The sequence below is a fragment of the Borostomias antarcticus genome, assembly GCF_949987555.1.
Source record: "Borostomias antarcticus genome assembly, chromosome: 20".
Taxonomy (NCBI): domain Eukaryota; kingdom Metazoa; phylum Chordata; class Actinopteri; order Stomiiformes; family Stomiidae; genus Borostomias; species Borostomias antarcticus.
The window spans coordinates 13,291,821-13,304,320 of record NC_140253.1 but is presented as its reverse complement, the minus strand read 5'-3'; the positions used below and the strand labels follow the sequence as shown (position 1 = coordinate 13,304,320).

Here is a 12,500-nt window from a genome sequence, read left to right as displayed (position 1 = left end):
ATCCTAAAGCCTAACCCCGATCTCTTGATGATGAAGGATAAACAGCTCAGATACTCTTCTTTTAACGTAACAACACAACCAAAAATGTCACCCTGCGTGTAACATGACCTCCTAACGACCTTCAACCCCGTCTAACGACCTTTAACCCCCCCCCCCCCCAGGTTCTCCCGAGGACGGCGGGAAGCCGTTCCAGTGCCCCGTCTGCGGACTCGTCATCAAGCGCAAGAGCTACTGGAAGAGGCACATGGTGATCCACACGGGCTTGAAAAGCCACCAGTGTCCCCTGTGCCCCTTCCGCTGCGCTCGCAAAGACAATCTCAAGTCCCACATGAAGGTGAGATGACGCCGTGACCCCCCCGCGCCCTTTTAACCTCTGACCCCACCCCCCCACCCTCATAGGTGTAGAGGGGGGGGGCTCTTTTGCTGTTCGTAAACAGTGTTGGGAGTAACTGATTACAAAGTAGCTGATTACTGTAGTCACATTACTTTTTCCAGTAACTTGGATTGTAAGGGATTACATTTGAGTTTTCAGTAATCAGATTACAGTTACTGCCCTAATAAAAATGGGATTACTTTGAGTTACTTATGCGTGTGCCTGCTCCCTATCATGTGGTTGATATGCGCATGCGGTCTCTGCAGTCGTGGCTCAACTGACTGTTTACAGTATGTCATCAGCTGATATAGGATCAGATTTTCTATTGTCTATTATGCTCTAAGATGCAAAACTGATCCTAGATAAGCACGTTCATGATTCGGGTAAGGAATGATCTGGTTTTAGAAAGTAACTCAAAAGTAAAGTAACTAGTAGTCCGATTAGAGAAATCAGTAAAGTAATTGAATTACAATTTAGAGAAAGAAGTTAGTAGCTTTACTTGATTACTTTTCCATCTTCCCTGGGTAATACAAGCAGTATGAAGCATTTTCAACTGCGTGAAATATGGAGTGGCGAGACCTGGACCGATTACCCTAGCTTAGCGGCATTCACTGGTACCAGGTTAGGCCGATTAGCCTACTTTCCAAACGTCACAAAATAACCCCCCAATACAACTCCAAAACTATTCTGTTTAGAGCTCTTAACAACACACTGAACCATATTTCTAAAGTTATGGACGGTGTATCTAGATACAAGCTAGTCTATTGTAGCATCTAACTATGTGCGAGCTGATGATATCCACTTCGCTCGTTGGAACGCACGTTTGTTTACCTCGATACCTAGCTAGTCACAATGCTACGCGTTTGGAGTGATGCGTGTAATCCCTACACCTGGTTCTAAAAAATAAAGTATTTCTTCTTAGAAAACGAAAATGTTTAATTAAAAATTGTGATCACTCAACGTGGTAAATACACACATTAAAAAGTCTAAAAAGAATAGTTTTGGAGTTGTATTGGGGGGTTATTTTGTGACATTTGGAAAGTAGGCTAATCGGCCTAACCTGGTACCAGTGAATGCCGCTAAGCTAGGCTAATCGGTCCAGGTCTCGCCACTCCATACTGCACGCACAGTTGAAAATGCTTCATACTGCTTGTCTAACCCCAGGGAAGATGGACAACAAGCGTATTTCCCCAAATCTTGGCCATGTCCTTTAAGTAACTTGCCCAACACTTCGTAAGTGCTCCTGATTCTACAGAGAAATGATGGTTGAATCCCCCAAAAAGTCTTTCCCGGATTCCCCCTATTCTAACGGAGGGGAGGGGCCTTGACGGGGTTTTTGAGGTGAAATCTGGAGGAGGGAGCGAGTGAATGAAGGAGTTTATTAGACAGATGTTAAAATACGGCGGTTTAAAAAGCCTATTTGGCCACGCCCGTCACGTATCTCTCATTGTGGAGGAATTAACACACAATAAAGTCCTCCCTGTTACAGAGACCGTCTGCTCAAGCACTCACATGTCTCAAGAGGACATGAGAAGTCGTGGAAATTGTTTTCAAAGCTAACCCTGAGGCCTTGCTCTCCCTCCCTCCCTCCCTCCCTCCCTCCCTCCCTCCCTCCCTCCCTCCCTCCTTCCTTCCTTCCCTCTCTCCCTCCCTCCCTCCTTCCTTCCCTCCCTCCCTCCCTCCCTCCCTCCCTCCCTCCCTCCCTCCCTCCCTCCTTCCTTCCTTCCCTCCCTCCCTCCCTCCCCTCCCTCCCTCCCTCCCTCCCTCCCTCCCTCCCTCCCTCCCTCCCTCCTTCCCTCACTCCCTCCTTCCTTCCTTCCTTCCTTCCCTCCCTCCCTCCCTCCCTCCCTCCCTCCCTCCCTCCCTCCCTCCCTCCTTCCCTCCCTTCCTTCCCTCCCTCCCTCCCTCCTTCCTTCCTTCCTTCCTTCCTTCCTTCCTTCCTTCCTTCCTTCCTTCCTTCCTTCCTTCCTTCCTTCCTTCCTTCCTTCCCTCCCTCCCTCCCCTCCCTCCCTCCCTCCCTCCCTCCCCTCCCTCCCTCCCTCCCTCCCTCCCTTCCCTCCCTCCCTCCCTCCCTTCCCTCCCTCCCTCTGTCCTCAGGTCCACCAGCACCAGGACCGTGGCGAGACGTTCCAGTGTGAACTCTGCCCCTTCACCTCGTCGCGCCACTTCAGCCTGAAGCTCCACATGCGCTGCCACCAGCACTTCCCGCGCGGCGAGCTGAGGGTGAAGGAGGAGGCGGCCACGGACACGGAGGGCGAGGGCTCCCTGATGGGCGACTGCGGCGGGCCGGGCGACCCACGCGGCGCCGATGCCTCGCCCTTGCCCTGCGACGGCGGGCCACTGGCCACGCCCCCCCTCGCCGTCAAGGAGGAGCCGCAGGAGCGCGACGTGTCGGCGATGTCGCCGTTCGCCCTCTGCCGGGAGCGGCCCGGCGCCGCCAACTCCCTGGACCTCCCCGCCGGGGTGGGGGTGCGGTCCAGTCCGGGCAGGCAGACCGCCGCCGTCGCCGCCCTCTTCAGCCCCGACATCACCACCAAGACGGCCACCGACCTGCTGATGAAGCTCTCGGGTAAGAGGCTCCGCCGCTCGCCGCCAAGGCCGAGGACGCCACCCGGCCGACTCGTAGCTTTCCTCCGCTCTCACTTGGCGGAGATAGATGCGTCTCGTTAAGCGTCCGTCCGTCCGTCTGTCCGTGGTTTCCGAGGGGGCTGCTCTCGGATTGATGGCGCCGGTTTCGGTCCCCTGGCGATCCACCTCGGTGAACCCCCCCCCCTCTCGCCCCCACTCCATCTGTTTATCCCCCGCTCCGCCAACATGCCGGCGTCAGCTGGAATCACGCCGGACCCTGTTTAGATGTGTTCTGCCATGCCGCCGTGTCAGAAAGGGGAGGGGCTTAGCTTTTAAGTCGATGGCGAGATTGATGGGAAGAGGCGGAGCCGGGGGTTCACGGCTGGGGTCGAGAGCCAGGCCGCCTGTCTTCCACTTAATGCCTGGTAATTAGATTGAGATCTCGGAGCGAGGTGGGGGAGGGGACCCTGAGAACATTAGATTAATTAAAAATGTATGCATAATTCATAATTAAAAAGGAATTCTTAATTCGAAATGATTAGTGCCCCCGGCGCCGGCCCGTGACCCTAGGCTAGGCCCGTCTTAGTTAACCCCGCCCAGTCACACGTACGCTCCCAGACTCCACAATCAAGCGCCGGGCAAATCCCTGGCGGAGACAAGATGGCCTCTCGCAAAAGTCAGTCCAGCGCGGAGCGGCGGACATCTTAGTCTCTGCCGGGGAGTTGCCCCACTTCATTCCCTTTGGCCCCGCTGCCAGCCGCGATCGAGTGTGTCCACGGGCACCTCATCCCTACAGCTCCGTGGCCTCATCCCTACAGCTCCGTGGCCTCATCCCTACAGCTCCGTGGCCTCATCCCTACAGCTCCGTGGCCTCATCCTTACAGCTCCGTGGCCTCATCCCTACAGCTCCGTGGCCTCATCCCTACAGCTCCGTGGCCTCATCCCTACAGCTCCGTGGCCTCATCCCTACAGCTCCGCCACGTCCGTGGTCTCATCCCTACAGCTCCGTGGCCTCATCCCTACAGCTCCGTGGCCTCATCCCTACAGGGGCCATAAGACGAGGGGACAGTAGGAGGTACAAAAAAAGAGAGCTGGATGAAGTGACAGCTAGCCATCAAGAAAGAGAGAGAGGCAGAGAGAGAGGTAGAGAGAGAGAGGCAGAGAGAGAGACAGAGGCAGAAAGAGAGGTAGAGAGAGGCAGAGAGAGAGACAGGCAGAGAGTGGGCAGGCAGAGAGAGAGAGACAGAGAGAGACAGAGAGAGAGGCAGAGAGGCAGGTAGAGAGAGAGGCAGAGAGAGAGAAGCCGAGAGAGAGAAGCTGAGAGAGACAGTGGTAGAGAGAGAGAGGCAGAGTGAGAGAGGCCGAGAGAGAGAGAGAGAGGCAGAGAGAGATAGAGACAGAGGCAGAGAGAGAGAGAGAGAGAGCTGCGAGTTCCCCGAGGGTGAGAAGAAGAAGAAAGAAAGAAAAAAAAAAAGCTCAGGCGGCCTGTTCCTGACCTCCTGACATAACAGGCATATCATTTCTGGACTGGCCTGCCTCCCTGTGGGCGCTGGACCAATCCCCTTTGATTCCCCCCCCCCCCCCCCCGCCCGCTGACACCAGTGTCACCCTCGTCCAGTTGTGATCCACATTTTGATTCTCCAGATGAAAGGCCAGAGAGGCGCTTTGAAAACGCTCGCCCCCCCCCCCCCCCCCCCCCCCCCCAGAGCCCACTGGACTCTGAGTTAACAATGGCGGCCTGCATGACCCCCCCCCCCCCCCGCCCTGCCCCTCTGTGGTGTCGCGGGGACGGAGAGCGTGACCCCGAGCCGGGCCGTGTGAATAATTGGCGAGCAGAGGCTTCTGGGAAGTGTCGTCATCCGCGTCCTGTCTGTCTGCCTGTCTGTTTGCCTGCCTGTCTGTCTGCCTGCCTGCCTGTCTGTCTGTCTGTCTGTCTGTCTGCCTGCCTGTCTGTCTGCGTGTCTGCCTGTCTGTCTGTCTGCCTGCCTGCCTGTCTGTCTGTCTGCCTGCCTGCCTGTCTGTCTGCGTGTCTGCCTGTCTGTCTGTCTGTCAGTCGCTCCAATGCTGCTGGAGTTGTCTTATTTGTCTACCCTCTCCTGAGAGATCGGCCTGAACGTCTGTGTGTCTGTGTCTGTCGGCGTGTGTGTGTGTGTGTGTGTGTGCGCGCGTATCACTTCTCCACCGCGTTCAAAATAGTCAACACTCATCTCTCCAGTGACTTACATCTGCGTTTGATTGGTCTTGTCTGGCACGATGCAACCAAGGAGGCTGTTCATGAACAGGCTAGCCCCGCCCCCCCGACAGTCCAGGCCCCGCCCACCCGACGGTCCATGCCCCGCTCCCGACAGTCCAGGCCCCGCCCCCCCCGACAGTCCAGGCCCCGCCCACCCGACGGTCCATGCCCCGCCCAACCGACAGTCCAGGCCCCGCCCACCCGACGGTCCATGCCCCGCCCACCCGACCGTCCAGGCCCCGCCCCCCCCCGACAGTCCAACCAGACTCACGCAAACGTTAACCGGATTTGGATTCAGGAAAAGGATTTTGAATAGTACAGTGCTATCAACCCGGGTGGCACACACACGCACACACACACACACACACACACACGCACGCCGCAGCCCTCGGTACCAGCGCCCGCTGTCCGGCCCGCGACATCGTTTGCTCTTCTCCTCCTCCTCCTCGCTCCCCCCCGGCGAGAGCGGTGGTTGTTAGAGGGGGGCAGGCCAGCGTGACAGAGGTGGAGAGCTAATGAAGTTGCCTGACGGCCGGCCGGGGGCCGCGGAGCGCCGGGGTGAGGGGGAGCAGACAAGAGCCTGGCAGAGAGACGGATGAGTCCAGAGAGAGAGAGAGAGAGAGACAGAGAGAGACGGAGAGATGGAGAGACACAGAGAGAGAGAGAGAGAGAGAGAGACGGAGAGATGGAGAGAGAGAGAGACGGAGAGAGAGAGAGAGAGAGAGACAAAGAGAGAGAGAGACGGAGAGACGGAGAGAGAGAGAGACGGAGAGAGAGATAGAGAGGGAGGAGGGGAAGGGAGGTTGGAGAGAGAGACAGAGGGAGAGAGAAATGAGAGAGCAGTAGAGCTAGAATGGATTGGAGGAAGAGAGAGAGAGAGAGAGAGAGAGAGAACATACCCTGGTCGTAGGACCCACAGTGAGTGGTGGCAGGTGTCATCGGGCCGTGATAACACAGAGACGGTCTGATAGCACAGTCACCCCAGGGCCCCAGACAACCCTGCTACACACACACACACACACACACACCGCTCGACACCGCACTAGACACAACCGACACGCACATACACATGCACTACCGACTCACACCACCAACACCCACACCCACACACCGCTCGCGTGCGCTAGACACAACCAACACACAGAGACTGCACACCAACACACACCGCTCGCAAAAACACTATACACGTCACCCAGAAGATGCCCCCTCGCTGACCCTCCCCCCCACCCCCCCCCTCCTCCCTCCCACGGTGACGGCAGGCGAGTCGGCAATCCTCTCACAACAGGCGAGCAGCGTCCTGGTGTGTGTGTGTGTGTGTGTGTGTGTGTGTGTGTGTGTGTATGTGTGTTTGTGTGTGTGTTTGTTCAGAGCTGGAGCAATCAAAAGTACGAGCACCCTTAATAATGCAGTGGGCTCCCTGACATAGATTGAGAGTGGAAATACTGTCTATTTATAGAGACAATCACAAAGGTCACCAAAAGGGAGTGTGTGTGTGAGCGTGGGTGTGTGTGGGTGGGTGTGAGCGTGGGTATGGGTGTGTGTGTGAGCGTGGGTATGAGTGTGTGTGTGAGCATGGGTGTGTGTGGGTGGGTGGGTGTGTGTGAGCGTGGGTATGGGTGTGTGTGGGTGCGTGTGTGTGAGTGTGGGTGTGTGTGGGTGTGTGTGGGTGCGCGTGTGTGAGCGTGGGTGTGTGTGGGTGCGCGTGTGTGAGCGTGGGTGTGTGTGTGTGCGCGTGGGTGTGTGTGAGCATGGGTGTGGTGTGTGTGAGAAAGTACGTGCGCGTGTGGGTGGGTGTGTGTGCGTGAACGTAGGTGGGTGTGAGTGTGTGTGTGTGTGTGTTAGAGATGCGAATATTGCGGATATATCCGCATCCGCGGGTGGGTGGGCCAATAAAAATCAACATTGTGATTAATTTCGGGTGGATTGCGGGTGGATTTGTCAGTTATATTCGTATTTAATAACTACTATAATTATATATATTCTATTATAACAACTGTGAGAAAGCGTGAGACCTGCCAGCAGCTCACTCAAATACCCTCGACCGCTTCGTCAACCCAGATCCTGCGAAAGCGAGCCTATAGTCTTTACATTGTTTAAGTCAAGAAAATGTGCCTACTGTATATGAAAAGTGAATGAGCACGAACGGCTGGACATCATTTAAATGTAAATACAATAACTTCCTGTTTGGCGGCTTGGGGGCGGGTCTCTACATTTTAGAAGATAATTCCGTCGGGTGGGTGGCGGGTGGATGATTGATGAGTGCACGCGGATTCAGGTGCGCTCAAACTCCATCCACGCATCTCTAGTGAGCATGGGTGTGTGTGTGAACATGGGTGTGTGTGTGAACATGGGTGTGTGTGTGAACGTAGGTGTGTGTGTCTCGTCCCCAGGTTGTTTGTGTCCTCCTGGAGCCATGGTGGATGTGTTTTAAGTGTGTGCCTGTGTTGGGTGAATGTGTGTTGTCACTTTTGTGTGTGTGTGTGTGTTTTCTGTGAATGTGTTTTTTCATAAGGGCAAATGTGGTTTCGTGTGTGTGTGTGTGTGTGTGTGTCTGCATGTGTACTTGTGTGCTTGAATGTGCATGAGTGTGTGCGTGTGTGTGCGTGTGTACTTGTGTGTGTGTGCGTGTGTACCTGTGTGTGTATGTATGTGTGTGTGTGTGTGTGTACTGTACTTGTGTGTGTATAAGTATGTGTGTGTGTGTGTACTTGTGTGTGTATATGTATGTGTGTGCGTGTACTTGTGTGTGTATGTATGTGTGTGTGTGCGTGTGTGTGTACTTGTGTGTGTATGCATGTGTGTGTGTGTGTACTTGTGTGTGTGTGTATGCATGCGTGTGTGTGTACTTGTGTGTGTATGCATGTGTGTGTGTGTGTACATGTGTGTGTGTGTGTGTGTGTGTATGTGTGTGTGTGTGATCCGACATGGCCCCGAACACGCTCCTAATTAGAGGACGTCCTTCCAGGTGCTGACTGGGTCGCACCACGCCGCCCGCCGCGCCCGCTGACACCACGCCACTTCCAGCTGGCGCCCCCCGCCAACCTGCCCCCCGGCGTGAAGGTCACAGACCCCCCCCCCCCTCCGCCCCCGGCCAGCCTCGCCGCACAACCCCCCGACATGGCTCGGCGGCGCCGCCCGGGCGGTCGAACCCGCGCCCCCGGCCCCTCTGGCCAGCGGCGTCGTTAATCAGGGCCGGCCGGCGGCGCAGATTGATGACACGGGCAGGGGCCGGCGGCGGCCGGAGATGTTAGGTGTGACGGGAGGGCTAGGTGAGGGGCAGATCTCCGCTGGGGGTGGGGGAGGGGGGGGGGGACAGCGGTCAGCCAGAGAGTGATGGCCCCCGTCTGCTGTGTGTCTTCTAACAGGGTGTGTCTGTGTGTGCGTCTGTGTGTGTGTGTGTGCATACATGCATATGCACCAAGGCAGTTTAGGTTTATTTTTGTGTCTGTGTGTGTGTTGAGTGTGTGTGTATGCGTTTGTGTGTGTGTGTTTGAGTGTGTGTGTGTGTGTGTATATATTATGCATGTGTGTGTCTGTTGAGTGTGAGTATGCATGTGGGGTATGTGTGTTGTGTGTGTGTGTGTGTGTGTGTGTGTGTTGAGTGTGCGTGTGTGTGTGTTGAGTGTGTGTGTTGAGTGTGAGTATGTGTGTGTGTTGAGTGTGTGTGTGTGTTGTGTGTGTGTGTGTTGAGTGTGTGTGTGTGTGTGTTGAGTGTGTGTGTGTGTTGTGTGTGTGTGTGTGTGTTGAGTGTGTGTGTGTGTGTTGAGTGTGTGTGTGTTGAGTGTGTGTGTGTGTTGAGTGTGTGTGTGAGAGGAACAGGGAGGAGCTCTGGGAGAGCCTGTGTTCTTTTCTTGGCAGTGATCGGAAGTCGCTCCATGTCTAATTATTAATTATTCATCTAAGGAGGATTAGATGTGGCCCAGTTTCTCCTGCAGAGGACTTTGGAGACGAGGGGGGAGGGGGGGGGGGGGGAGAATGAGGGGAGAAGAGGGGATGAGGGGGGAGAGAGGATGAGGGGAGAAGAGGGGATGAGGGAGGGGGATAGAGAGCTTTGTTTCAACAGCACTGTCCAATTCAGGCATCACTGTAGAATTGAACGCTAGATAAGACCTCATATCTGTGTGGGATGGTTGGTGTGTGTGTGTGTGTGTGTGTGTGTGTGTTGAGTGTGTGTGCGCATGCGTTCGTGTGTGAAACAAAGATGATAGGAGAGGGTTGGGGCGTTGGATCATTTTGCAGATGCCCTGCAGCCCTGGATAGAGAGAGGGAGAGAGGGATGAGAGGGATGAGAGAGAGAGAGAGATGAGAGGGAAGAGAGAGAGCCTCAGCCATGAGGTCCTACCATCTGTGCCGGCCTTGCACTGCCCCAGGACATCAATCCACACTGCTGCTACTCTCCTCTCCTCCTCCTCCTCCTCATCCTCTTCTCCTCTACTCTTCATCCTCTCATCCTCCTCTCCTCTCATGCTCCTCTAATCCTCCTCCTCTCCTCCTGCTGTCCTCCTCCTCTCCTCTCTTCCTCTCCTCCTCTCCTCTCTTCCTCTCCTCCTCCTCTCCTCCTGTCCTCTCTTCCTCTCCTCTTCCTCTCCTCCTCTCATCCTCCTTTGTCTGTTCTTGAAAATCCTGATGGCCAACGTGTGTGTGTGTGTGTGCGTGTGTGTGTGTGTGTGTGTTAGTGTTGATAAATGTGTGTGTAGGTGGAGATGTGCGTGTGTCAGTTTGTGTGTGTTTTTGCGTGTGTGTTGATGTGGATAAAAGTGTGTGTGTGTGTATGTGTATTTTTTCGGTGTGTTGGTGTGGATAAATGTGTGTGTTTGCGTGTGTTCACATGTGTGTGTGTTGGCACCATGTGCTGTAAAACACCGCTGCCCGTTATTGCCGTGTAGAGGATTGGCCAGCTCGCGGACCCTAAACCCCGGCTGACCCCTGACCTCCCTCTGTCCTGCACGCTGCCAGAACACCACTCAGGATCAGCCCACGCCTTCTCTCTCTCTCTCTCTCTCTCTCTCTCTCTCTCCCTCCCTCTCTCTCTCACACTCCCTCTCTTCCTCCCCCTCTCTCTCTCTCTCTCTCTCTCTCTCTCACTCCCTCTCTCCCTCCCTCTCTCTCTCTCACTCCCTCTCTCCCTCCCTCTCTCTCTCTCTCACTCCCTCTCTCCCTCCCCCTCTCTCTCTCTCTCACACTCCCTCTCTCTCCCTCCCCCTCTCTCTCTCTCTCACACTCCCTCTCTCTCCCTCTCTCTCTCCCTCTCACTCTCTCCCTCCCCCTCTCTCTCTCGCTCCCTCCCCCCCCCTCTCTCTCTCCCACGCTCCCCCCCTCCCCCTCTCTCTCTCTCTCTCCGTGTGTTGATGATAGATGATGTTCTGATGGAGATGCAAAACTGGAGGATTGTTCTTAATGTTATCTGTTGGAGCCGTCTCAGTTCTGGGACACGCAGGTGGCGGTGTTCAGCTCGCTAGCGAATGTCGACCAGCGCCACGACGCCGCCGTGTCCGAAAGCTACCGAGGCGTCCGTCTTCCACGGCGGCTCACAACTAAAAACTCGTGAACTTTTACCAAGAACGTCGGGAAACCTTCACAGAACACCATCCGGCCTGCGTTGAACGAAGCGCCCCCCGCTTAACCCCCTCCCCTTCTCCCCCCCTCCTCTCTGCAGCGGCCAATCAGAAGGAGGCGCTGAAGGCTCCGTTCCACATGAAGGAGGAGCCCCATGCGGAGGAGGAGGTGCTCAGTCCCCGGCCCCGCCCCCAGAACCAGGGCCACACCCGCCCGGGCCCGCCTGGCTACGCCGCCTTCGGCCTGGAGGGGGGGCGTCCGGGGCCCCTGAAGGAACGCGAGGGAAGCCCCGCCCCCGCCGCCAAGAACAGCCTGCTCAGCCAAGACATCAACATCAAAGTGGCCTCCGAACTGCTCATGAAGCTGTCAGGTGAGGAGACGGAGTGTGTGTGTGTGTGCGCGTGCGTGTCCGTGCGTGTGTGTGTGTGTGTGTGTATGCGTGCGCTCGATCGAGGCGTGCGTTCGGGGGCTGGTCAGTGTTTCCAAGCATTGTCATTCGTCATACGTGCAAGATGCAGGTGACATGCATATTACTCATGCTTATGTACATACGCGTGTGTGTGTGTGTGTGTGTGTGTGTGTGTGTGTGTGTGTCTAAAAAAACTATATTCAAATGAGTTTCACAAACGTAGCCCTGACCTGCAGCTGCAGACGAGGCATTCGAATCATTCGAATCACTGGAATCACCATCAGTATTATCTTCTAATCCCCTCCAATCTCACATGTAATCCCTGTTCCTGCTGAGGGTGACGATGAGACGGTAGAACTTCAAAGGAGCGGTCTGAACGAAAGATCCAGAACAGGGCGTAGCAGACATCTTAAGATCCAGAACAGGGCGTAGCAGACATCTAAAGATCCAGAACAGGGCGTAGCAGACATCTAAAGATCCAGAACAGGGCGTAGCAGACATCTAAAGATCCAGAACAGGGCGTAGCAGACATCTAACGATCCAGAACAGGGCGTAGCAGACATCTAAAGATCTAGAACAGGGCGTAGCAGACATCTAAAGATCCAGAACAGGGTGTAGCAGACATCTAAAGATCCAGAACAGGGCGTAGCAGACATCTAAAGATCCAAAGATCCAGAACAGGGCGTAGCAGACATCTAAAGATCCAAAGATCCAGAACAGGGCGTAGCAGACATCTAAAGATCCAAAGATCCAGAACAGGGCGTAGCAGACATCTAACGATCCAGAACATGGCGTAGCTGACATCTAAAGATCCAAAGATCCAGAACAGGGCGTAGCAGACATCTAAAGATCCAGAACAGGGCGTAGCAGACATCTAACGATCCAGAACATGGCGTAGCAGACATCTAAAGATCCAAAGATCCAGAACAGGGCGTAGCAGACATCTAAAGAGCCAGAACAGGGCGTAGCAGACATCTAAAGATCCAAAGATCCAGAACAGGGCGTAGCAGACATCTAAAGTTCCAAAGATCCAGAACAGGGCGTAGCAGACATCTAAAGAGCCAGAACAGGGCGTAGCAGACATCTAAAGATCCAAAACAGGGCGTAGCAGACATCTAAAGATCCAAAGATCCAGAACAGGGCGTAGCAGACATCTAAAGAGCCAGAACAGGGCGTAGCAGACATCTAAAGATCCAAAGATCCAGAACAGGGCGTAGCAGACATCTAAAGATCCAAAACAGGGCGTAGCAGACATCTAAAGAGCCAGAACAGGGCGTAGCAGACATCTAAAGAGCCAGAACAGGGCGTAGCAAACATCTAAAGAGCCAGAACAGGGCGTAGCAGACATCTAAAGATCCAGA

The 12,500-nt window shown here is 54.9% G+C and overlaps 1 protein-coding gene across 1 annotated transcript in view; it reads left to right on the top strand.

Moving 5' to 3' along the window:
• znf827 (zinc finger protein 827) overlaps positions 1-12,500 on the top strand; it is a 93,136-nt gene that overhangs the window by 29,001 nt on the left and 51,635 nt on the right. The window contains 3 exon segments of the mRNA XM_084454686.1: positions 162-334; positions 2,471-2,942; positions 10,831-11,100. Coding sequence (XP_084310812.1) covers positions 162-334; positions 2,471-2,942; positions 10,831-11,100 — 915 coding nt within the window.